This window comes from Pseudophryne corroboree, chromosome 7, assembly GCF_028390025.1.
Source record: "Pseudophryne corroboree isolate aPseCor3 chromosome 7, aPseCor3.hap2, whole genome shotgun sequence".
Classification (NCBI taxonomy): Eukaryota; Metazoa; Chordata; class Amphibia; order Anura; family Myobatrachidae; genus Pseudophryne; species Pseudophryne corroboree.
In genome coordinates, this window is record NC_086450.1 from 270,207,589 (window position 1) to 270,235,225 (window position 27,637).

General features: G+C 49.1%; 1 protein-coding gene across 1 annotated transcript in view; it reads left to right on the forward strand.

Annotated features, from left to right (window-relative positions):
• The window catches only part of DNAH7 (dynein axonemal heavy chain 7), a 1,092,938-nt gene that overhangs the window by 438,636 nt on the left and 626,665 nt on the right, over positions 1 to 27,637 (forward strand). Inside the window, exon 20 of the mRNA XM_063934143.1 lies at positions 7,799 to 7,997. Within this exon, the coding sequence (XP_063790213.1) occupies positions 7,799 to 7,997 (199 nt within the window). The remainder of the gene's footprint in view (positions 1 to 7,798; positions 7,998 to 27,637) is intronic.

Here is a 27,637-nt window from a genome sequence, read left to right on the forward strand (position 1 = left end):
TATGCAGATACAGCCGCCGTCGCACAAAGAATATAGGCATGCTGCATATCATTTTTAATCAGTATAAGCTGCTTGTGCATCCTATTTTTTGTGGAATAAGACGCATTTTAATGGACAAAGTCGCACATAAACATGGTGTGACTTGAAGGGCTGTTTAACATGCAGGTAGGCTAGATGTAAATAGACACATCTGTACATATCATTGATCAAAGCAAAACCATACAGTGGGCGCACATGTATTGTTATTATAAGTAGAACAGGGCCAGAAATAATGTATACTTCTGTTTCACAAGTTGGTATAATTAGTATCCAGAGCTAGGTGTCACAACTGAGGGCCTGAGCTGACGGGAGGCAGCCTCAGTTGTAGGGGCTGAGATGTAACGGAACCTGGGAGGTTGTATCAGACCCCTAGACATGTAAGTAACATGTAGAATAACTGCCCGAAGGCGTGACCACGACAACCAGGATAAAAGTCAATGATGTTTATTATGACAAATTCCGTAACACAGCAGCAGTAAAAGGAAACATAAAAGTCAACAGAGGATAAATACAATTCCTGGGTACTACAGGGTGGCAAGGGCCACAGGCACTGGTAGTGTGAGACAGTTCTTATAATCTTCTAGTTGGAAAGTCCTTACCAGGCCTGACTGTAGCAATGGAGAGAACCCAGGATCGTACCAGCTGAAGTTCCAGGAAAGGCTGGGCTGCTGAAGGTAAAACGGCTGCTGTGGATACTGGCTGGAACCAGACTGTTGTTGGTACGGAGTGGATACTGGCTGGAACCAGTTAAATAATAAACGAACTTGAGAGCGATGAAATAATAATGAAGTTTGGAGTTTGAGAGCGGTGAAATAATAATACCGGTGGAGAGTGGTAAACTGCAGAAAAGGACACCGGCCCTTTAAGAGAAGCTATACACTGCTGGAAGCTGGGCTGGAAGCAGGTGATTGTTTGAGAGCGGTGAAATAATAATACCGGTGGAGAGTGGTAAACTGCAGAAAGGACACCGGCCCTTTAAGAGAAGCTGTACACTGCTGGAAGCTGGGCTGGAAGCAGGTGATTGTTGTAGCTGGAAACAGGTGAGTCCAGAATGGATCGGAGAGTCAGGCTACACCGCAGATGGAATGCTGGTGCGGGTCTCTATAGCAGAAGTCTGGAGACAGGAGCTGGAACCTGGAAGACAACCACAGGAGAGAGACATACTGGAACTAGGTTAGACAACCAAAGCACTGACGCCTTCCTTGCTCAGGCACAGCATACTTATACCTGCAGCAAGGAAGGGGTTGGCTAGGCAATTATGCAAATCAACAATACAGACAGCAGATTGGTGGAAATAATCAGATGACAAAATCCAAGATGGCTGCGCCCATGCAGACACTTGGAGGGAAGTTTGGTTTGTAATCCATGTGAGAATTGAAACAGTAATGGCGACGCCGGCCACAGGAGACAGGAGACGCCAGACTGACAAGCGCACATTTAACCACGCGGGCACAGCGGAGGCCGCGGCTGATGAAATCACCACTCTGACATTCTGCATGTGGAAACTCAGGAACAGCGGGATCCGGTCCTGGAACGCTGAGCCAGCCTTAGGAGGCATCTGAAGGGTAAGTAATGGCGTCCAGATACCCGGATCGTGACAGCACCCCCCCCTTTAGGAGTGGCCCCAGGACACTTCTTAGGCTTTAAAGGAAACTTTGCGTGGAAATTTCGGACCAAGGCAGGAGCATGGACGTCTGAGGCATTGGTCCAAGAGCGTTCTTCAGGACCATAGCCCTTCCAGTCAATGAGGTATTGTAACTGACAGTAACGGAAACGTGAGTCCAAAATCTTGGCCACCTCGTACTCGACTCCCCGTTGAGTCTGAACTTTGGGAGCTGGAGGAAGTGCGGAATGAAACCGATTCAGGATCAGCGGTTTCAACAAAGAAACATGAAATGTCCTGGGTATTTTCAAGAAGGATGGTAACTGTAACCTGTAGGCAACAGGATTGATGACTTGTTCAATCTTGAAGGGTCCGATGTAGCGAGGTGCAAATTTCATGCTGGGAACTCTCAACCTCAAATTCTTCGTGGACAGCCACACACGATCACCCACCTTGAGAGCAGGAACCGCTCTACGCTTCCTATCGGCAAACTTCTTATACCTGAATGAGGCTTTAAGCAGGGCTGCGCGGACGTTCCTCCAGTTATTTGAAAACTGACGCAAGGTGACATCCACTGCTGGAACAGAAGTTGCGGGAAGCGGTTGGAATTCTGGGACTTTAGGGTGGAATCCATAATTAATGAAGAATGGTGTAGAAGAAGATGAGGAATGGTATTGATTGTTGTGGCTGAACTCGGCCCAAGGAAGGAGTTGAACCCAGTCATCTTGAGAGGAAGACACATATATACGGAGGAAGGCCTCCAAGTCCTGATTCACCCTCTCGGTTTGACCATTGGTCTGAGGATGGTAAGCCGTGGAAAACTTTAACTTGACTTGGAGGGCTTGACACAAACTTCGCCAAAATTTGGCTACAAATTGTACTCCACGATCCGAGATGATCTCTTCAGGAAGACCGTGAAGTCGGAAGATCTCTTGTATAAACACTTGAGCCAACTTGGAAGCTGACGGAAGACCGGTGAGAGGGATGAAATGTGCCATCTTGGTGAACCGGTCAACTACCACCCAGATGGTATTAAACTTGTTGCAGATAGGTAGATCGGAAACAAAGTCCATCGACAAATGGGTCCAAGGTCGACGGGGAACAGATAATGGAACCAGTTGTCCCGCAGGCGACTGGCGGGAGACTTTGTGTTGGGCACACTTTGGGCAGGAGGCAATAAATTCCATAACGTCCTTCTTCAGAGTTGGCCACCAGTAGGACCTAGAAATAAATTCAAGGGTTTTCTGAATGCCTGTATGTCCAGCAAAACGGGAAGCATGGGCCCAATGCATGAGCTTCTTCCTTAGAACTGGCTTAACAAAACTTTTCCCTGGTGGAGGCGTAGAGTCCATCCCTACCGTGGAGAATGCCAACGGATTAATAATAGGATGCTTGTCTGCAGACTCGGACTCATTTTCTTGCTCCCATGAGCGGGAAAGGGCATCGGCCTTACGATTCTGAGAACCCGGACAGAACTGGAGTTTAAAGTCAAACCTAGAAAAGAAAAGTGCCCATCTGGCCTGACGAGGATTCAGACATTGTGCGCCTTTGAGATATAAAAGATTTTTGTGGTCGGTAAGTATGGTGATTGAGTGGGAAGCTCCCTCCAACAGGTATCTCCACTCCTCCAGAGCGAGCTTGATGGCTAGCAACTCCTGATCGCCAATGGCATAGTTGCGCTCAGCTGGGGAGAACTTCCGGGAGAAGAAACTGCAAGGATGTAGATGTCCATCTTTGGCCCTCTGGGATAACACAGCTCCTACTCCAACGGAGGAGGCATCTACCTCTAAGATAAAAGGAGAGTCGGTGTCGGGCTGTTTCAGAACTGGTGCAGAGATGAACCGTTGCTTCAGAAGGTGAAAGGCCTGTGTAGCTTCCTCGGACCACTTGGACGGATTAGCACCTTTCTTGGTTAATGCAGTGATAGGCGCCACGATGGTGGAAAAGTCTCGTATAAATTTTCTATAATAATTGGCGAACCCTAAGAACCTCTGGACCCCTTTGAGGCTTAGGGGTATATGCCAATTCTGGATTGCTTGGAGTTTCTCAGGATCCATCTCTAGTCCGGAACCGGACACAATGTAACCTAGAAACGGAATGGTTTTAACTTCAAACACACACTTCTCCAATTTACAATAGAGGTGATTGACACGGAGACGGGAAAGAACCTCTTTTACCCAGAAACGATGATCTTCGAGATTATTAGCAAAGATGAGGATGTCGTCTAGATAAACCACGACATGGCGGTACAAGATGTCCCTGAAAATCTCATTCACGAAGTGCTGGAAGACTGCTGGAGCGTTGCTCAATCCGAAGGGCATGACGAGGTACTCATAATGTCCGTCACGGGTGTTAAAGGCGGTCTTCCACTCGTCACCCTCACGGATTCGGATGAGATTGTAGGCACCCCTCAAGTCCAGCTTTGTGAAAATAGTTGCACCACTAACTCTATCAAAGAGCTCGGTAATCAGGGGTAAAGGGTATCGGTTCTTGACGGTAATGTCGTTCAGACCTCTGTAATCGATGCACGGACGCAGACCACCGTCTTTCTTCTTAACAAAGAAGAAGCCTGCGCCGGCTGGAGAAGAAGATGGTCGGATGAAACCCTTCGCCAGGTTCTCTTTGATGTACTCTTCCATGGAGTGTGTCTCAGGCAGAGACAACGGATAAGTTCGGCCTCGCGGTGGAACCTTCCCTGGAATGAGGTCGATTGGGCAGTCCCATTCTCTATGAGGAGGAAGGATATCAGCAGAGGCTTTACTGAACACGTCCGTGAAGTCTTGATATGGAGGAGGCGGAACATCAGATGACCTGGGGAAGGAAGAACAAACAGGAAGAACTTTGGCTAAACAAGTCTCAGCACAGGAGGGACCCCATGCCAGTATTTGCGTAGTCGTCCAGTCAATTGATGGGTTGTGGAGACGGAGCCATGGAAGGCCTAAAACCACTGGATGTGTGGCTCTTGGAATCACTAAAAAAGAAATATACTCAGAATGAAGAACTCCCACTCTCAGACGAACTGGAAGAGTCCTTAAGGAAATGACTGCGTCAAAAATCTTGCTGCCATCCACGGCAGTCAAAGAGATGGACGAGGACAGTCTCTCGGTGGGTAGTGACCACCGTTTAACATAAGCTTCGGTTATGAAATTCCCAGCTGCTCCGGAATCAAGGAGGGCAATGACGTTCCTGTAACGTTGAGCAATTTGGAGCGACACTGGGAGGTTACAGTCATGAGGAGATGGAGAGGAGATCATTACTCCTAGCCGGCCCTTTCCTTGGCGAGCTAGGATCTGGAGTTTCCCGGACGTTTGGGACAGGCATTGATAGTGTGCGACGGAGCTGCACAGTAGAGACAGAGAGACTCAGAGAGACGTCTTCGGCGCTCAGCGGGAGATAGACGGGAACGACTAATTTGCATAGGCTCATCCTTGGATGGAGATGGTTGACGAGGAGGAGGAGCAGAAGATTTAGGAGTAGATGATCTTCCTCGCTCGGTTGCTCTCTCTCTAAAACGTAGATCAACCTTCGTGCAAAGAGAAATTAGCTCATCCAACTTAGAGGGCAAGTCTCTGGTAGCTAACTCATCCTTGATGCGTTCTGATAAGCCATGCCAGAATGCAGCATACAGGGCCTCGTCGTTCCATGCCAGTTCGGATGCCAGGATTTTAAACTGTATAAGATACTGTCCCACAGTACGTGTTCCCTGGCGTAAACGGAGAATCTCAGATGAAGCAGATGTTATCCGGCCTGGCTCGTCGAAGATGCACCTGAATGTAGCTACAAAGTCAGTATAGGAGGATAGCAGGGGATCAGACTTCTCCCATAAAGTTGATGCCCAGTCAAGGGCTGAGCCACTGAGAAGGGAGATGATATAGGCAATTTTGGTACGGTCACTGAAGAAATTGCCAGGTAGAAGCTCAAAGTGGATTTCACATTGATTGAGAAATCCCCTGCAGAACCTTGGAGATCCATCAAATTTTGCTGGCGTTGGAAGATGAAGATGTGGACTGGAAATGGGTAAGGTGGGTGGGGTTACAGCTGGTGTTACTGTAGTGGACGCACCGGACGTGCCAGGTCCACGGAGGGTCGTATGAATCCCATCCAGCTGTGTAGAGAGATCCTGGAGACAGCGGATGATGTGGCCCTGTGCAGCCTCCTGATGTTCAAGTCGGGCTGCCAGTTCTTGCATCGGCCTGGCCGCTTGATCCTGGTCTCCGGCTGGATTCATTAGGTCAGTGCTTACTGTCACAACTGAGGGCCTGAGCTGACGGGAGGCAGCCTCAGTTGTAGGGGCTGAGATGGAACGGAACCTGGGAGGTTGTATCAGACCCCTAGACATGTAAGTAACATGTAGAATAACTGCCCGAAGGCGTGACCACGACAACCAGGATAAAAGTCAATGATGTTTATTATGACAAATTCCGTAACACAGCAGCAGTAAAAGGAAACATAAAAGTCAACAGAGGATAAATACAATTCCTGGGTACTACAGGGTGGCAAGGGCCACAGGCACTGGTAGTGTGAGACAGTTCTTATAATCTTCTAGTTGGAAAGTCCTTACCAGGCCTGACTGTAGCAATGGAGAGAACCCAGGATCGTACCAGCTGAAGTTCCAGGAAAGGCTGGGCTGCTGAAGGTAAAACGGCTGCTGTGGATACTGGCTGGAACCAGACTGTTGTTGGTACGGAGTGGATACTGGCTGGAACCAGTTAAATAATAAACGAACTTGAGAGCGATGAAATAATAATGAAGTTTGGAGTTTGAGAGCGGTGAAATAATAATACCGGTGGAGAGTGGTAAACTGCAGAAAAGGACACCGGCCCTTTAAGAGAAGCTATACACTGCTGGAAGCTGGGCTGGAAGCAGGTGATTGTTTGAGAGCGGTGAAATAATAATACCGGTGGAGAGTGGTAAACTGCAGAAAGGACACCGGCCCTTTAAGAGAAGCTGTACACTGCTGGAAGCTGGGCTGGAAGCAGGTGATTGTTGTAGCTGGAAACAGGTGAGTCCAGAATGGATCGGAGAGTCAGGCTACACCGCAGATGGAATGCTGGTGCGGGTCTCTATAGCAGAAGTCTGGAGACAGGAGCTGGAACCTGGAAGACAACCACAGGAGAGAGACAAACTGGAACTAGGTTAGACAACCAAAGCACTGACGCCTTCCTTGCTCAGGCACAGCATACTTATACCTGCAGCAAGGAAGGGGTTGGCTAGGCAATTATGCAAATCAACAATACAGACAGCAGATTGGTGGAAATAATCAGATGACAAAATCCAAGATGGCTGCGCCCATGCAGACACTTGGAGGGAAGTTTGGTTTGTAATCCATGTGAGAATTGAAACAGTAATGGCGACGCCGGCCACAGGAGACAGGAGACGCCAGACTGACAAGCGCACATTTAACCACGCGGGCACAGCGGAGGCCGCGGCTGATGAAATCACCACTCTGACATTCTGCATGTGGAAACTCAGGAACAGCGGGATCCGGTCCTGGAACGCTGAGCCAGCCTTAGGAGGCATCTGAAGGGTAAGTAATGGCGTCCAGATACCCGGATCGTGACACTAGGCTTACATTCGAGCCACTTGTTATTAATTGCTGAACTTAGTAGCATGGGTTGGTACGGGAGACCAACGCTGGCGATGCCAGTAGTCACATGACCGACACAGGCATCCTAACAGTCAGAATCCCGGCACCTAGAAGGTAAGTATTTAACCCTCTCCAAACTCTAACCCTTCCTTCTTGCAGCATAACCCTAACCTCCCTCCCTTCGCAGCCTAAACTGAACCCTCCCCAGTATACTTATGTTCGGGATGTCGACTGTCAGGATTCCGGCGTTGGTATTCTGACGGATGTCTGGATTCCGGTGCTGGTATTCTGAACACCAGCGTCCCGTACATAGGACATGCATACTACATCCCAGTAGCACAGCTTAGAAGAGTTATACATTTAAAATATAAAAATAATATGGAAGTGGACATAGTTATGAATAAGACGAATATTGAATAGATGAAATGTATATATGTATCTAATGGGTAGAATGGTGGTGATGATACTGTATTTTTTGTATCATAACGTACTATCATATGTGGTAGAATTATAATTTAACTTTAATATGTATTAGTTATTGCACTTTTTGTTTGTTTTCTTTGCTATAGAGTACAACCTCACCTAAAGAAATGCTTTGAAGGAATAGCAAAAGTGGAGTTTACAGATGTCTTGGATATTACACACATGAACAGCAGTGAAGGAGAGGTGGTGCAGTTGATAAACACTATTTCCACATCAAAAGCCAGAGGCCAGGTTGAAAAATGGCTGGTTGAGCTTGAGTCTGCAATGATTCATTCTGTTCATAAGGTACAGTATGGTTCGCTTGTGTTTTTTCGTAAGGCTTTGTACTGGTTCCAAAGGATATGTAGATAATATTTTAGTGCTGCAATTCCCTGATTCTGATCCACCAATCAGCAATCAAAAATAGCAATTGGCGGACATAGATTACACGAATAATTTTATTGGTCGGAATCGGCAAATCGTGGATTTCCAATACGTTGGATCTCCCCGTTTCCCTGACCCCGGCCTCAGCAGAACGGGGAATTGAGGCAGTACATCGTAGCTGTACAGAGGCAAATGCAGGATTTTCAGGGGGGGGGGGGTCTGTATAAATATCTATATTTCTCTAACGTCCTAGTGGATGCTGGGGACTCCGAAAGGACCATGGGGAATAGCGGCTCCGCAGGAGACTGGGCACAAAGTAAAAGCTTTAGGACTAGCTGGTGTGCACTGGCTCCTCCCCCTATGACCCTCGCTTGTGTTTTTTCGTAAGGCTTTGTACTGGTTCCAAAGGATATGTAGATAATATTTTAGTGCTGCAATTCCCTGATTCTGATCCACCAATCAGCAATCAAAAATAGCAATTGGCGGACATAGATTACACGAATAATTTTATTGGTCAAAATCGGCAAATCGTGGATTTCCAATACGTTGGATCTCCCCGTTTCCCTGACCCCGGCCTCAGCAGAACGGGGAATTGAGGCAGTACATCGTAGCTGTACAGAGGCAAATGCAGGATTTTCAGGGGGGGGGGGGGGGGGGGGTCTGTATAAATATCTATATTTCTCTAACGTCCTAGTGGATGCTGGGGACTCCGAAAGGACCATGGGGAATAGCGGCTCCGCAGGAGACTGGGCACAAAGTAAAAGCTTTAGGACTAGCTGGTGTGCACTGGCTCCTCCCCCTATGACCCTCCTCCAAGCCTCAGTTAAGATTTTGTGCCCGAACGAGAAGGGTGCAATCTAGGTGGCTCTCCTGAGCTGCTTAGAGTAAAAGTTTAAATAGGTTTTTTATTTTCAGTGAGACCTGCTGGCAACAGGCTCACTGCATCGAGGGACTAAGGGGAGAAGAAGCGAACTCACCTGCGTGCAGAGTGGATTGGGCTTCTTAGGCTACTGGACATTAGCTCCAGAGGGATGATCACAGGCCCAGCCATGGATGGGTCCCGGAGCCGCGCCGCCGGCCCCCTTACAGATGCTGAAGCAAGAAGAGGTCCATAAATCGGCGGCAGAAGACTTTCCTGTCTTCATAAGGTAGCGCACAGCACTGCAGCTGTGCGCCATTGCTCTCAGCACACTTCACACTTCGGTCACTGAGGGTGCAGGGCGCTGGGGGGGGGCGCCCTGGGAAGCAATGAATTTACCTTATTTGGCAAAAAATACATCACATATAGCTCCTGGGCTATATGGATGTATTTAACCCCTGCCAGTTTTCCAGAAAAAAGCGGGAGAAGAGCCCGCCGTGAAGGGGGCGGGGCCTATCTCCTCAGCACACAGCGCCATTTTTCCCACACAGCTCCGCTGCTAGGAAGGCTCCCAGAATCTCCCCTGCATCCTGCAACTACAGAAACAGGGTAAAAAAGAGAGGGGGGCACTTATTTGGCAAAATAACAGATATAAGCAGCTATAAGGGATAGACACTTATTGTAAGGTTGTCCCTATACATATATAGCGCTCTGGTGTGTGCTGGCAAACTCTCCCTCTGTCTCCCCAAGGGGCTAAGTGGGTCCTGTCCTCTATCAGAGCATTCCCTGTGTGTGTGCTGGGTGTCGGTACGTGTGTGTCGACATGTATGAGGAGGAAAATGATGTGGAGGCGGAGCAATTGCCTATAATGGTGATGTCACCCCCTAGGGAGTCGACACCTGAATGGATGGCCGTAATTAAGGAATTACGTGACAGTGTCGGCACGTTACAGAAAACTGTTGACGACATGAGACAGCCGGCAGCTCAGTTAGTGCCTGTCCAGGCGTCTCAAACACCGTCAGGGGCTATTAAACGCCCGTTACCTCAGTGGGTCGACACGGACACAGACACTGACTCCAGTGTCGACGGTGAAGAAACAAACGTATTTTCCAGTAGGGCCACACGTTACATGATCACGGCAATGAAGGAGGTTTTGCACATCTCTGATACTGCAAGTACCACAAAAAGGGGTATTATGTGGGGTGTGAAAAAACTACCCGTAGTTTTTCCTGAATCAGATGAATTGAATGAAGTGTGTGATGAAGCGTGGGTTACCCCCGACAAAAAACTGCTAATTTCTAAAAAATTATTGGCACTATATCCCTTCCCACCAGAGGTTAGGGCTCGTTGGGAAACACCCCCTAGGGTGGATAAGGCGCTCACACGCTTATCAAAACAAGTGGCGTTACCGTCTCCAGAAACGGCCACCCTTAAGGAGCCAGCAGATAGGAGGCTGGAAAATATCCTTAAAAGTATATACACACATACTGGTGTTATACTGCGACCAGCAATCGCCTCAGCCTGGATGTGCAGTGCTGGGGTGGCTTGGTCGGATTCCCTGACTGAAAATATTGATACCCTGGACAGGGACAATATATTATTGACTATAGAGCATTTAAAGGATGCATTCCTATATATGCGAGATGCACAGAGAGACATTTGCACTCTGGCATCAAGAGTAAGTGCGATGTCCATTTCTGCCAGAAGAGGATTATGGACGCGACAGTGGTCAGGGGATGCGGATTCCAAACGGCATATGGAAGTATTGCCGTATAAAGGGGAGGAGTTATTTGGGGGCGGTCTATCGGACCTGGTGGCCACGGCAACGGCTGGGAAATCCACCTTTTTACCCCAAGTCACCTCGCAGCAGAAAAAGATACCGTCTTTTCAGGCTCAGTCCTTTCGTCCCCATAAGGGCAAGCGGGCAAAAGGCCACTCATATCTGCCCCGGGGCAGAGGAAGGGGAAAAAGACTGCAACAGACAGCTTCTTCCCACGAACAGAAGCCTTCCCCCGTTTCTGCCAAGTCCTCAGCATGACGCTGGGGCCTTACAAGCGGACTCAGGCACGGTGGGGGCCCGTCTCAAGAATTTCAGCGCGCAGTGGGCTCACTCGCAAGTGGACCCCTGGATCCAGCAGGTAGTATCTCAGGGGTACAAATTGGAATTCGAGACGTCTCCCCCTCGCCGGTTCCTGAAGTCTGCTTTACCAACGTCTACCCCCGACAGGGAGGCGGTATTGGAAGCCATTCACAAGCTGTATTCCCAGCAAGTGATAATCAAGGTACCCCTCCTACAACAGGGAAAGGGGTATTACTCCACGCTGTTTGTGGTACCGAAGCCGGACGGCTCGTGAGACCCTCGGTGAAATCTGAAAGCCTTGAACACTTACATAAAAAGGTTCAAGTTCAAGATGGAGTCACTTAGAGCAGTGATAGCGAACCTGGAAGAAGGGGACTACATGGTGTCTCTGGACATCAAGGATGCTTACCTCCATGTCCCAATTTGCCCTTCTCACCAAGGGTACCTCAGGTTTGTGGTACAGAACTGTCACTATCAGTTTCAGACGCTGCCGTTTGGATTGTCCACGGCACCCCGGGTCTTTACCAAGGTAATGGCCGAAATGATGATTCTTCTTAGAAGAAAAAGCGTCTTAATTATCCCTTACTTGGACGATCTCCTGATAAGGGCACGGTCCAGAGAACAGTTAGAGGTCGGAGTAGCACTATCTCAAATAGTACTACGACAGCACGGATGGATTCTAAATATTCCAAAATCGCAGCTGATTCCGACGACACGTCTGCTGTTCCTAGGGATGATTCTGGACATAGTACAGAAAAAGGTGTTTCTCCCGGAAGAGAAAGCCAGGGAGTTATCCGACCTAGTCAGGAAACTCCTAAGACCAGGCCAGGTGTCAGTGCATCAGTGCACAAGGGTCCTGGGAAAGATGGTGGCTTCTTACGAAGCGATTCCATTCGGCAGATTCCACGCAAGAACTTTTCAGTTGGATCTGCTAGACAAATGGTCCGGATCGCATCTTCAAATGCATCAGCGGATAACCCTGTCTCCAAGGACAAGGGTGTCTCTCCTGTGGTGGTTACAGAGTGCTCATCTCCTAGAGGGCCGCAGATTCGGCATTCAGGATTGGGTCCTGGTGACCACGGATGCCAGCCTGAGAGGCTGGGGAGCAGTCACACAGGGGAAAAATTTCCAGGGCTTGTGGTCAAGCATGGAAACGTCACTTCACATAAATATCCTGGAACTAAGGGCCATTTACAATGCCCTAAGTCAGGCAAGGCCTCTGCTTCAGGGTCAGCCTGTATTGATCCAGTCGGACAACATCACGGCAGTCGCCCACATAAACAGACAGGGCGGCACAAGAAGCAGGAGGGCAATGACGGAAGTGGCAAGGATTCTTTGCTGGGCGGAAAATCATGTGATAGCACTGTCAGCAGTGTTCATTCCGGGAGTGGACAACTGGGAAGCAGACTTCCTCAGCAGACACGATCTTCACCCGCGGGAGTGGGGACTTCACCCAGAAGTCTTCCACATGATTGTAAACCGTTGGGAAAAACCAAAGGTGGACATGATGGCGTCTCGCCTCAACAAAAAACTGAACAGATATTGCTCCAGGTCAAGGGACCCTCAGGCAATAGCTGTGGACGCTCTGGTAACACCGTGGGTGTACCGGTCAGTGTATGTGTTCCCTCCTCTTCCTCTCATACCAAAAGTACTGAGAATCATAAGAAGGAGAGGAGTAAAGACTATACTCGTGGCTCCGGATTGGCCAAGAAGGACTTGGTACCCGGAAATTCAAGAGATGCTCACGGAAGACCCGTGGCCTCTACCTCTATGACAGGACCTGCTCCAGCAGGGACCATGTCTGTTCCAAGACTTACCGCGGCTGCGTTTGACGGCATGGCGGTTGAACGCCGGATCCTGAAGGAAAAAGGCATTCCGGATGAAGTCATCCCTACCCTGATCAAAGCCAGGAAGGATGTAACCGTACAACATTATCACCGTATTTGGCGTAAATATGTTGCGTGGTGCGAGGCCAGGAAGGCCCCTACGGAGGAATTTCAACTGGGTCGATTCCTGCATTTCCTGCAAACAGGACTGTCTATGGGCCTCAAATTAGGGTCCATTAAGGTTCAAATTTCGGCCCTGTCGATATTCTTCCAAAAAGAACTAGCTTCTGTTCCTGAAGTTCAGACGTTTGTCAAGGGAGTACTCCATATACAGCCTCCTTTTGTGCCTCCAGTGGCACCTTGGGATCTCAATGTAGTGTTGGGATTCCTAAAATCACATTGGTTTGAACCACTCACCACTGTGGACTTGAAATATCTCACATGGAAAGTGGTAATGCTGTTAGCCCTGGCTTCAGCCAGGCGTGTATCAGAATTGGCGGCTTTATCCTATAAAAGCCCTTACCTAATTTTTCATACGGACAGGGCAGAATTGAGGACTCGTCCTCAATTTCTCCCTAAGGTGGTTTCAGCATTTCACTTAAACCAACCTATTGTGGTGCCTGCGGCTACTAGGGACTTGGAGGATTCCAAGTTGCTGGACGTAGTCAGGGCCCTGAAAATATATGTTTCCAGGACGGCTGGAGTCAGAAAATCTGACTCGCTGTTTATCCTGTATGCACCCAACAAGCTGGGTGCTCCTGCTTCTAAGCAGACGATTGCTCGTTGGATTTGTAGTACAATTCAGCTTGCACATTCTGTGGCAGGCCTGCCACAGCCAAAATCTGTAAAAGCCCATTCCACACGGAAAGTGGGCTCATCTTGGGCGGCTGCCCGAGGGGTCTCGGCTTTACAACTTTGCCGAGCAGCTACTTGGTCAGGGGCAAACACGTTTGCTAAATTCTACAAATTTGATACCCTGGCTGAGGAGGACCTGGAGTTCTCTCATTCGGTGCTGCAGAGTCATCCGCACTCTCCCGCCCGTTTGGGAGCTTTGGTATAATCCCCATGGTCCTTTCGGAGTCCCCAGCATCCACTAGGACGTTAGAGAAAATAAGAATTTACTTACCGATAATTCTATTTCTCATAGTCCGTAGTGGATGCTGGGCGCCCATCCCAAGTGCGGATTGTCTGCATTACTTGTACATAGTTATTGTTACAAAAATCGGGTTATTGTTGTTGTGAGCCATCTTTTCAGAGGCTCCTTCTGTTATCATGCTGTTAACTGGGTTCAGATCACAAGTTGTACGGTGTGATTGGTGTGGCTGGTATGAGTCTTACCCGGGATTCAAAATCCTTCCTTATTGTGTACGCTCGTCCGGGCACGGTATCCTAACTGAGGCTTGGAGGAGGGTCATAGGGGGAGGAGCCAGTGCACACCAGCTAGTCCTAAAGCTTTTACTTTGTGCCCAGTCTCCTGCGGAGCCGCTATTCCCCATGGTCCTTTCGGAGTCCCCAGCATCCACTACGGACTATGAGAAATAGAATTATTGGTAAGTAAATTCTTATTATCTATCTATATACACATAATATAATATATGTAATCCATATAGTCACTATATGGATTAAATTTGCACCGTATTTTCACCTGATTTGAAGTCTCGTGAGTGCTGCCTTTGCGATTATAAGTATCACTGACCTGGTTTGAGGAGGTTGTGGACTCGGGGTTTCTTCCGATGACCGGGAAGTGGAACCGCAACTGGGCCGCAGCAGAGATGGCCGGATGTAAGTCTTCCTCATGCAGGATCTGATCGGCGGACAGGAGGCACGTGCGGACGCTGAAGGTCTCCTGAAAGAGAGAACTTGACAGGTGCTGGTAAATCACGAAGGTGCTGGGAGGCACGGAGGTGCTTGGAGGCACGGAGGTACGAAGGTGCTGGAGGCACGGAGGTGCTTGGAGGCACGGAGGTGCTGGAGGCACGGAGGTGCTTGGAGGTGCTGGAGGCACGGAGGTGCTTGGAGGCACGGATGTGCTGGAGGCACGGAGGTGCTTGGAGGCACGGAGGTACGAAGGTGCTGGAGGCACGGAGGTGCTTGGAGGCACGGAGGTGCTGGAGGCACGGAGGTGCTTCGAGGCATGGAGGTGCTGGAGGCACGGAGGTGCTTGGAGGCACGGAGGTGCTGGAGGCACGGAAGTGCTTGGAGGCACGGAGGTGCTTAGAGGCACGGAAGTGCTTGGAGGCACGGATGTGCTGGAGGCACGGAGCACTGGAGATCACAGGTACAGTTGAACGATGATACTCAGGCGCCGGAGCACTGCCCGGCGTCTGAATTTAAACTTCCCGCCAGGGCCTGATTGGAGGACGGGCCGATGACGTCACCCGCAGCTCCCGAGGACGTCGGACGTGGAGGCCTGCTAGACGGAGCGCCGGACGCCGGGGACCCGCCAGCGAGGACGGCCGCACGGAGACCCAGCGCGCCCGGAGAGGTAAGTATGAAGACCGCGGCGTCGTGACAGTACCCCCTCCTCTAGGAGTGGCCTCTGGACACTTTCCCGGCTTCGTAGAATGTCTAGCATGGAAGATCCGGACTAGTCGAGGAGCCGAGACCTCAGAAGCCTTTATCCAACTTCTCTCCTCAGGACCATTTCCTTTCCATTCCACCAGATATTGCAGATTCTTGTGAAGGTAACGCGAGTCTAGAATATTTTTGATCTCGAAGTCTGTTCCTGTTTCAGTCTCCACTGAGGTGGGGCTAGAGGTCTTTGAATGGAAACAATTAAGGACGAGAGGACGAAGAAGAGAAACATGGAAGGCGTTCGGTATACGTAGGTGTGAAGGTAAACCCAGCTTGCAGACCACAGGATTCAGGACTTGTAGCACAGGGTAAGGACCGATGAATCTTGGAGCAAACTTCATGGTGGGCACCTTCAACCGGAGATTACGTGTGGACAGCCATACCCTGTCGCCAACCTTGTATTGTGGAGCGGCTCGCCATTTCTTATCCGCAAAGAACTTGTACCGGACTGAAACCTTCTTAAGATTAGCATGAACCTTACTCCAAATTTGTCTTAAGTGTAGTAGAGTGGACGTTACGGCTGAAACCTCTTCCATCGGAAGGCTTAGTAATTCTGGAACACTTGGATGGAACCCATAGTTGATGAAAAATGGAGATTCACCAGTGGAAGAATGAAACGAATGATTATGGGCAAACTCTGCCCAAGGTAACAACTCCACCCAGTTGTCCTGTGAAGGGGAGAGATAAAGACGGAGGAAAGTCTCTAGATCTTGATTGACTCGTTCCGTTTGTCCATTCGTTTGGGGATGATAAGCGGAGGAAAACTTAAGTTTAATCTGTAGAGTCGAACAGAGGGCTTTCCAAAACCTTGCGGTGAACTGTACCCCACGATCAGAGACTATTTCCTATGGCAACCCATGCAACCGAAAATGTTCTTGGATGAACAGTAGAGCTAGTTTCGGGGCTGTTAGTAGACCAGTCAAAGGAACGAAGTGTGCCATCTTCGAAAAACGGTCGACGATTACCCAAACGGTGTTGCAACCCTTGGAATGGGGCAAGTCAGTGATGAAGTCCATGGAAATATGAGTCCAGGGTTTCATAGGAATGGACAGAGGACGAAGCAACCCAGCAGGAGGTAAACGGGGAGATTTATGCTGTGTACACTGGGGACAGGAATTAATGTAATCCTGTACATCCTTCCTCATGGAGTCCCACCAGTAAGATCTTTGCAGAAACTTGTACATCTTCTGGGCGCCGGGATGACCGGAGAATTTGGAGATATGGGCCCACTGAAGTATCCTCGACCGGAATTTGACCAGTACGGACATTCTTCCAGGAAGAGGACCTGGAGTAGTCGAGGCAGCAGAGACATAAATTGGATTTAGAATTAAACTCCGTTCAAAGGAATCCTCATCATCTATGGGAGTTTGTGAACGGGACAGTGCATCCGCTTTGGTATTGAAAGTCCCGGCTCGGTATTTGATAATGAAAGAAAATCGAGTGAAGAAGAGTGCCCATCTAGCTTGGCGAGGATTCAAACACTGTGCGGTTTTGATATACAACAAATTTTTGTGATCAGTGTAAATGGTAGTCACATGTTTGGCCCCCTCTAAGAGATATCTCCACTCTTCCAAGGCAGATTTAATCGCCAAGAGTTCCTGGTCTCCAATAGTGTAATTCCGTTCAGCTGGAGAGAATTTACGAGAGTGAAAGCCGCACGGATGTAATTTCTTATCTGAGGCATACTGAGAGAGAACGGCCCCAACTCCGACCGAGGATGCGTCGACTTCTAGGAAGAAAGGTTCCTCGAAATTTGGTTGTTGGAGTACTGGAGCGGACATAAAAGCTGATTTCAAGTGGGAAAAGGCCTCTATGGCTTCGGGAGACCACAACCCCGGGTTGGAACCCTTTCTCGTTAGGGCGGTAATGGGTGCAACAATGGTGGAGAAACCTGTAATGAACTTTCTATAATAGTTCGCAAAACCCAGGAACCTTTGTATTGCTTTCAAGGAGAGTGGCTCTGCCCAGTCCCGAATGGCAGAGAGTTTCTCCGGATCCATGCGAAGCTCCTTCCCCGAGATAATATAACCGAGGAACGGTATTGATGTTACTTCAAAGGTACACTTGGACATCTTGGCATAGAGATGATTCTCACGTAGACGGCGGAGTACCTCTTTGACTTGTAATCTGTGTTCAGCAAGGTCTTTTGAAAAAATCAGGATGTCATCCAAATACACCACGACACTTAGGTATAACATGTCTCGGAATATTTCGTTGACGAATCCCTGGAAGACAGCAGGAGCATTGCTAAGACCGAACGGCATCACCAGGTACTCATAATGCCCATCCCGGGTATTGAAGGCGGTCTTCCATTCATCTCCCTCTCTGATGCGTATAAGGTTATAGGCCCCCCTCAAATCGAGCTTGGAAAAAACATGGGCACCACGAACTCTATCAAATAACTCTGTGATTAGAGGCAAGGGGTATTTATTTTTGATGGTAATATAATTTAAGCCGCGGTAGTCGATACATGGTCTTAACCCTCCGTCCTTTTTTTTCACGAAGAAAAAGCCCGCTCCTGCCGGGGAAGTAGAGGGGCGGATGAATCCCTTGTGAAGATTGGTTTTGATATAGTCAGACATAGCCTGTGTCTCTGGGAGAGACAGAGGATAAATGCGACCCCGAGGCGGCATTTTTCCAGGGATAAGGTCAATGGGGCAGTCCCAAGCTCTATGGGGTGGTAACTGGTCGGCTGCTTGTTCCGAAAACACATCTCTAAATTCTTGGTATGCCTCTGGAATAGGTTCCTCCTCCGCCTTAGAAGAAACACGAAGCGGACAAACAGGGGTGAGACAGTTAACGTGACAAAAAGAACCCCAAGACCGAATCTGTGCGGTCTTCCAATCGATATGGGGATTTTGACTTTTGAGCCAAGGTATTCCGAGAACCAGATCATGATGCATTTCCGGGATCACCAGGAACTCCAAGTATTCTTGATGTAGAGCCCCGACCTGTAGTTTAACTGGAACCGTGCGTTCTGTTATGATACCCTTGGATATCCTAGTACCATTGATGGCTGTCAAGAAAATTGGCCGTTCGATGGACCGTACTTCCAAATTCAGGCTTTGAACACAGAGGGAAGAAACGAAATTCCCCGCAGCTCCAGAGTCCAACAGGGCTTCAAAAGACTTGGAAGTGGCCTTGGTGATTAACGTTACAGGAAGCAAACAGTCCGAAGTGGGAGAAGATTTGGTCGTAACCCCCAACTTGACTCCTCCAGAACAAGCTAGGCCTTCTCGTTTCCCGGACGGGATTTGCAGGACTTGATGAAGTGACCCGCAGCTCCGCAGTACAGGCAGAGCTTACCCCCATGACGACGTTGCCGCTCCTCCGGGGACAATTGGGATCGGTTAATCTGCTTGGGTTCGTCTGGACTTGGACCCACCGCTTGCCTTGCAGGAGGAAGCCGGAACCTAGAACGATCCGATCGACTACGTTCTCCTCCACGTTCCTGCATCCGGAGATCTACCTTGACACAGAGGGAGATCAATTCCTCTAAAGAATCCGGAAGCTCTCGAGTGACCAACTCGTCCTTCAGGCGATCAGAAAGACCGTTCCAGAAAGCAGCTCTCAGAGCCTCATTATTCCAACGAAGTTCAGAGGCAATGGTTTTGAAATGAACCACATACTGACCCACGGATCGGGAGCCTTGACGGATGCGGAGTAAGTCAGAAGAGGCCGAGGTCATCCTGCCGGGCTCGTCAAAAATTCGTCAAAAAGACGTGAGGAATTCGGAGTAGTTGGAAACCAGTGAATCAGAACGTTCCCATAATGGAGACACCCAGTCCAAGGCAGATCCTTCCAGCAGAGAAATAATATATGCTACCTTGGACCGGTCTGTAGGAAAGTTGTGAGCTAGTAGCTCGAAATGTACCTCGCATTGGTTTAAGAAACCACGACAATTCTTAGGATTCCCATTGTAACGGGATGGCGTAGGCAGCTGAAGGCGCGGAGTGGCACCGGCCGATGGTTGGACATTGCTGGAGGTGGCAAGTGGTGCAGCTACCGGAACCGGTGCCGGAATTACTGAGGTTAGAGTTGCCTGAATCTGATCCAGACGTCCGGACAACTCCTGGAGGTACTGCATCACCTGACCTTGTGCCGCTTCCTGACTTTGTACACGGGAAGCCAGGTCCTGGATGGCACTTGAGTCCGTGTTCCGATTCCCCGGGTCCATGGGGCCTGAGTATACTATCACTGACCTGGTTTGAGGAGGTTGTGGACTCGGGGTTTCTTCCGATGACCGGGAAGTGGAACCGCAACTGGGCCGCAGCAGAGATGGCCGGATGTAAGTCTTCCTCATGCAGGATCTGATCGGCGGACAGGAGGCACGTGCGGACGCTGAAGGTCTCCTGAAAGAGAGAACTTGACAGGTGCTGGTAAATCACGAAGGTGCTGGGAGGCACGGAGGTGCTTGGAGGCACGGAGGTACGAAGGTGCTGGAGGCACGGAGGTGCTTGGAGGCACGGAGGTACGAAGGTGCTGGAGGCACGGAGGTGCTGGAGGCACGGAGGTGTTGGAGGCACGGAGGTGCTTGGAGGCACGGAGGTGCTTGGAGGCACGGAGGTGCTGGAGGCACGGAGGTGCTTGGAGGCACGGAGGTGCTTGGAGGCACGGAGGTGCTGGAGGCACGGAAGTGCTTGGAGGCACGGAGGTGCTTGGAGGCACGGAGGTGCTTGGAGGCACGGAAGTGCTTGGAGGCACGGATGTGCTGGAGGCACGGAGCACTGGAGATCACAGGTACAGTTGAACGATGATACTCAGGCGCCGGAGCACTGCCCGGCGTCTGAATTTAAACTTCCCGCCAGGGCCCGATTGGAGGACGGGCCGATGACGTCACCCGCAGCTCCCGAGGACGTCGGACGTGGAGGCCTGCTAGACGGAGCGCCGGACGCCGGGGACCCGCCAGCGAGGACGGCCGCACGGAGACCCAGCGCGCCCGGAGAGGTAAGTATGAAGACCGCGGCGCCGTGACAATAAGACTATATATATATATATATATATATATACATATATATATATATATTTCTCTGACGTCCTAAGTGGATGCTGGGGACTCCGTCAGGACCATGGGGGATTAGCGGCTCCGCAGGAGACAGGGCACAAAAGTAAAAGCTTTAGGATCAGGTGGTGTGCACTGGCTCCTCCCCCCATGACCCTCCTCCAAGCCTCAGTTAAGATTTTTGTGCCCGGCCGAGAAGGGTGCAATCTAGGTGGCTCTCCTAAAGAGCTGCTTAGAGTAAAAGTTTGTTAGGTTTTTTATTTTCAGTGAGTCCTGCTGGCAACAGGCTCACTGCTACGAGGGACTTAGGGGAGAGAAGTGAACTCACCTGCGTGCAGGATGGATTGGCTTCTTAGGCTACTGGACACCATTAGCTCCAGAGGGAGTCGGAACACAGGTCTCACCCTGGGGTTCGTCCCGGAGCCGCGCCGCCGACCCCCCTTGCAGATGCCGAAAAGTGAAGGTCCAGAAACGGCGGCAGAAGACTCTTCAGTCTTCATAAGGTAGCGCACAGCACTGCAGCTGTGCGCCATTGTTGTCAGCACACTTCATAGCAGCGGTCACTGAGGGTGCAGGGCGCTGGGGGGGGGCGCCCTGGGCAGCAATGATAGTACCTTATTCTGGCTAAAAATACATCACATATAGCCCCTGGGGGCTATATGGATGTATTTAACCCCTGCCAGGTCTCAGAAAAACGGGAGAAGAAGCCCGCCGAAAAGGGGGCGGGGCCTATTCTCCTCAGCACACAGCGCCATTTTCCCTCACAGAAATGCTGGTGGGAAGGCTCCCAGGCTCTCCCCTGCACTGCACTACAGAAACAGGGTTAAAACAGAGAGGGGGGGGCACTTATTTGGCGATATGTATATATATATATTAAAATGCTATAAGGTAAAAACACTTATATAAAGGTTGTCCCTGTATAATTATAGCGTTTTTGGTGTGTGCTGGCAAACTCTCCCTCTGTCTCCCCAAAGGGCTAGTGGGGTCCTGTCCTCTATCAGAGCATTCCCTGTGTGTGTGCTGTGTGTCGGTACGTGTGTGTCGACATGTATGAGGACGATGTTGGTGAGGAGGCGGAGCAATTGCCTGAAATGGTGATGTCACTCTCTAGGGAGTCGACACCGGAATGGATGGCTTATTTAAGGAATTACGTGATAATGTCAACACGCTGCAAGGTCGGTTGACGACATGAGACGGCCAGCAAACAAATTAGTACCTGTCCAAGCGTCTCAAACACCGTCAGGGGCTGTAAAACGCTCATTTACCTCAGTCGGTCGACACAGACACAGACACGGACACTGACTCCAGTGTCGACGGTGAAGAAACAAACGTATTTTCCTTTAGGGCCACACGTTACATGTTAAGGGCAATGAAGGAGGTGTTACATATTTCTGATACTACAAGTACCACAAGAAGGGTATTATGTGGGGTGTGAAAAAACTACCTGTAGTTTTTCCTGAATCAGATAAATTAAATGAAGTGTGTGATGATGCGTGGGTTTCCCCCGATATAAAATTATTGGCGGTATACCTTTTCCCGCCAGAAGTTAGGGCGCGTTGGGAAACACCCTTTAGGGTGGATAAGGCGCTCACACGCTTATCAAAACAAGTGGCGGTACTGTCTCCAGATAGGGCCGCCCTCAAGGAGCCAGCTGAGAGGCTGGAAAATATCCTAAAAAGGTATATACACACATACTGGTGTTATACTGCGACCAGCGATCGCCTCAGCCTGGATGTGCAGCGCTGGGGTGGCTTGGTCGGATTCCCTGACTGAAAATATTGATACCCTTGACAGGGACAGTATTTTATTGACTATAGAGCATTTAAAGGATGCATTTCTATATATGCGAGATGCACAGAGGGATATTTGCACTCTGGCATCAAGAGTAAGTGCGATGTCCATATCTGCCAGAAGATGTTTATGGACACGACAGTGGTCAGGTGATGCAGATTCCAAACGGTACATGGAAGTATTGCCGTATAAAGGGGAGGAGTTATTTGGGGTCGGTCCATCGGACCTGGTGGCCTCGGCAACAGCTGGAAAATCCACCTTTTTTTACCCCAAATCACATCTCAGCAGAAAAAGACACCGTCTTTTCAGCCTCAGTCCTTTCGTCCCCATAAGGGCAAGCGGGCAAAAGGCCAGTCATATCTGCCCAGGGATAGAGGAAAGGGAAGAAGACTGCAGCAGGCAGCCCATTCCCAGGAACAGAAGCCCTCCACAGCTTCTGCCAAGTCCTCAGCATGACGCTGGGGCCGTACAAGCGGACTCAAGTGCGGTGGGGGGTCGTCTCAAGAGTTTCAGCGCGTAGTGGGCTCACTCGCAAGTGGACCCCTGGATCCTACAAGTAGTATCCCAGGGGTACAGACTGGAGATTCGAGACGTCTCCCCCTCGCAGGCTCCTGATGTCTGCTTTACCAACGTCTTCCTCCGACAGGGAGGCTGTATTGGAAACAATTCACAAGCTGTATTCCCAGCAGGTGATAATCAAAGTACCCCTCCTACAACAAGGAAAGGGGTATTATTCCACACTATATTGTGGTACTGAAGCCAGACGGCTCGGTGAGACCTATTCTAAATGGGAAATCTTTGAACACTTACATACAAAGGTTCAAATCAAGATGGAGTCACTCAGAACAGTGATAGCGAACCAGGAAGAAGGGGACTATATGGTGTCCCTGGACATCAAGGATGCTTACCTCCATGTCCCAAATTGCCCTTCTCACCAAGGGTACCTCAGGTTCGTGGTACGGAACTGTCACTATCAGTTTCAGACGCTGCCGTTTGGATTGTCCACGGCACCCCGGGTCTTTACCAAAGTAATGGCCGAAATGATGATTCTTCTTCAAAGAAAAGGCGTCTTAATTATCCCTTACTTGGACGATCTCCTGATAAGGGCAAGGTCCAGAGAACAGTTGGAAGTCGGAGTAGCACTATCTCAAGTAGTTCTACGACAGCACGGGTGGATTCTAAATATCCAAAATCGCAGCCGTTTCCGACGACACGTCTGCTGTTCCTAGGGATGGTTCAGGACACAGTCCAGAAAAAGGTGTTTCTCCCGGAGGAGAAAGCCAGGGAGTTATCCGAGCTAGTCAGGAACCTCCTAAAACCAGGAAAAGTGTCAGTGCATCATTGCACAAGAGTCCTGGGAAAAATGGTGGCTTATTACGAAGCGATTCCATTCGGCAGATTCCACGCAAGAACTTTTCAGTGGGATCTGCTGGACAAATGGTCCGGATCGCATTTTCAGATGCATCAGCGGATAACCCTATCTCCAAGGACAAGGGTGTCTCTCCTGTGGTGGTTACAGAGTGCTCATCTTCTAGAGGGCCGCAGATTCGGCATTCAGGATTGGATGCTGGTGACCACGGAGGCCAGCCTGAGAGGCTGGGGAGCAGTCACACAGGGAAAAAATTTCCAGGGAGTGTGATCAAGTCTGGAGATTTTTCTCCACATAAATATACTGGAGCTAAGGGCAATTTACAATGCTCTAAGCTTAGCAAGACCTCTGCTTCAAGGTCAGCCGGTATTGATCCAGTGGGACAACATCACGGCAGTCGCCCACGTAAACAGACAGGGCGGCACAAGAAGCAGGAGGGCAATGGCAGAAACTGCAAGGATTTTTCGCTGGGCGGAAAATCATGTGATAGCACTGTCAGCAGTGTTCATTCCGGGAGTGGACAACTGGGAAGCAGACTTCCTCAGCAGGCACAACCTCCACCCGGGAGAGTGGGGACTTCATCGGGAAGTCTTCCACATGATTGTGAACCGTTGGAAAAGACCAAAGGTGGACATGATGGCGTCCCGCCTGAACAAAAAACTGGACAAGTATTGCGCCAGGTCAAAAGACCCTCAGGCAATAGCTGTGGACGTTCTGGTAACACCGTGGGTGTACCAGTCGGTGTATGTCTTCCCTCCTCTGCTTCTCATACCCAAGGTATTGAGAATTATAAGACGTAGAGGAGTAAGAACTATACTCGTGGCTCCGGATTGGCCAAGAAGGACTTGGTACCCGGAACTTCAAGAGATGCTCACAGAGGACTCATGGCCTCTGCCGCTAAGAAGGGACTTGCTTCAGCAAGTACCATGTCTGTTCCAAGACTTACCGCGGCTGCGTTTGACGGCATGGCGGTTGAACGCCGGATCCTAAGGGAAAAAGGCATTCCGGAAGAGGTCATTCCTACCCTGGTCAAAGCCAGGAAGGAGGTGACCGCACAACATTATCACCACATGTGGCGAAAATATGTTGCGTGGTGTGAGGCCAGGAAGGCCCCATGAAGAAATTTCAACTCGGTCGTTTCCTGCATTTCCTGCAAACAGGAGTGTCTATGGGCCTCAAATTGGGGTCCATTAAGGTTCAAATTTCGGCCCTGTCGATTTTCTTCCAGAAAGAATTGGCTTCAGTTCCTGAAGTCCAGAAGTTTGTCAAGGGAGTACTGCATATACAACCCCCTTTTGTGCCTCCAGTGGCACTGTGGGATCTCAACGTAGTTCTGGGATTCCTAAAATCACATTGGTTTAAACCGCTCAAATCTGTGGATTTGAAATATCTCACAGAGAAAGTGACCATGCTGTTGGCCCTGGCCTCGGCCAGGCGAGTGTCAGAATTGGTGGCGTTTGTCTCAAAAAAGCCCATATCTGATTGTCCATTCGGACAGGGCAGAGCTGCGGACTCATCCCCAGTTTCTCCCTAAGGTGGTGTCAGTGTTTCACCCGAACCAGCTTATTGTGGTACCTGCGGCTACTAGGGACTTGGAGGACTCCAAGTTGCTAGATGTTGTCAGGGCCCTGAAAATATAGTTTCCAGGACGGCTGGAGTCAGGAAAACTGACTTGCTGTTATCCTGTATGCACCCAACAAACTGGGTGCTCTTGCTTCTAAGCAGACGATTGCTAGTTGGATGTGTAGTACAATTCAGCTTGCACATTCTGTGGCAGGCCTGCCACAGCCAAAATATGTAAATGCCCATTCCACAAGGAAGGTGGGCTCATCTTGGGCGGCTGCCCGAGGGGTCTCGGCTTTACAACTTTGCCGAGCTGATACTTGGTCAGGGGCACACCCTGACTGAGGAGGACCTGGAGTTCTCTCATTCGGTGCTGCAGAGTCATCCGCACTCTCCCGCCCGTTTGGGAGCTTTGGTATAATCCCCATGGTCCTGACGGAGTCCCCAGCATCCACTTAGGACGTCAGAGAAAATAAGAATTTACTTACCGATAATTCTATTTCTCGTAGTCCGTAGTGGATGCTGGGCGCCCATCCCAAGTGCGGATTGTCTGCAATACTTGTACATAGTTATTGTTACAAAAATCGGGTTATTATTGTTGTGAGCCATCTTTTCAGATGCTCCGCTGTTATCATGCTGTTAACTGGGTTCAGATCACAGGTTGTACAGTGTGATTGGTGTGGCTGGTATGAGTCTTACCCGGGATTCAAAATCCTTCCTTATTGTGTACGCTCGTCCGGGCACAGTATCCTAACTGATGCTTGGAGGAGGGTCATGGGGGGAGGAGCCAGTGCACACCACCTGATCCTAAAGCTTTTACTTTTGTGCCCTGTCTCCTGCGGAGCCGCTAATCCCCCATGGTCCTGACGGAGTCCCCAGCATCCACTACGGACTACGAGAAATAGAATTATCGGTAAGTAAATTCTTATTATATATATATATATATATATATATATATATACACATGGACCAGAATCCGGCACTCCACGAGAACAGCATAAATTACTTTGCCGGGTGCCCTCCAGAGAACATGTCAAATGGCGTGTCTCACATAAACTTCCAACGGCGGCACTCCGAACGAGTGAATAAAATTCAAAGCGACTGCATGACTTTGCAACGTTTCAGCTCATTTATTGAGCTTTTTTCAAGCAGGTAACATACAAAACAGTTATTCACCTCAGTTAAATACCCTCCACCTGTGCACAAATGTGACGTCAGTTCAATAGTTCCGGCCCACAAATGTCTCAGAACAAGAACCTGTGTCCGTCCAAATCCCTTAAGTTACCAACACCAACAAACACCATAAGTATAACATATATATAAAACAGTTAATTAAAAACATTATCAATTACATTTGCCTATATGGAATGCTGTTATATTACTCTAATCACGATGTTAATAGGATAACAAGTGTTGCTAAATTGTGTTTGTGAGTAACAAAGTGGCGAGCCACTGGCTGTTCACTGTTACCCGCTGCAAGAGCCAAACGTATAGCCGGCCGATGCTGGTTCATACGTTCATACGTGCAATTACCTGCACTGCTGTTTCAGGTGATGGTGAACTCTGGATCATGCAAGTTTGGTGAATATTACCTGCACTTTACTGGCTGAAGCTGGTACAGCTCGATCATAGATTTATTAACATCATTAACATTCTCTTTGATATTGCTGGTGGCAACCTCATAATGAATATCTTTGTGTGACATTGTATACCAGTATGGCTGGTGATAACACTGAAGGTCTACAGCAAAGTATCACTCTAGAAACTGGTGCTGTATTCAGTTTTTCTGAGTCAGAGGCTGAATCCATTCTATTCACAGATGATTTGAAGGATTACGTTAAGTCAGCTTCCTCGCAAGATTTATTTTTTGATTTGTTGAAACTAAAGAAAAGAGATGTTGATTTTTTCTATCACGGTCTGACATTGACTAATTATTATAAAGACAAAAAAATTCATAGAGGATTTCGCATTAAGAACTCCCCTACCATAGGGAGATTTAATGTGGAGTTCTGTAAAAAATGGACCTCCATATTAAATAAGTGCTCCTTTGATTTATTACTGTTAGTAATTGAGGAGTCGAGGCGAGAGATGAAATTAACCAAAGAAAAAATTAAGCAGTTTGAAATATTACATCTACCTTCTCTGTTAGCGGATCAACAATGTGATTGGGTTCAAAAGTTGGATTCCCAATTAGAACAGTACAAAAATGAATTAATTAAATTTAAGAGTGAGAAAAGAAAGAAAGTTGATTTAGACTATGACCAACAACGTGTTTATAGCTGGCTGACTGGTGCATATCCAAGTTACGATAGGAGACCTTTGTTTAAACGCACTAGAGGTAATCACCGTTTTGATACATCAGATGAGACGGTAACTACAGAGAGCGAAGCTGAATTATCACAAGGAGCTAAAGGTAAAGTCCAATCTCCAGCAGTCAGACGTACACGGGGGAATTTTTTAGACAAAGCAGTAAAAGGACCCGTAGAGGGCAACAAAAC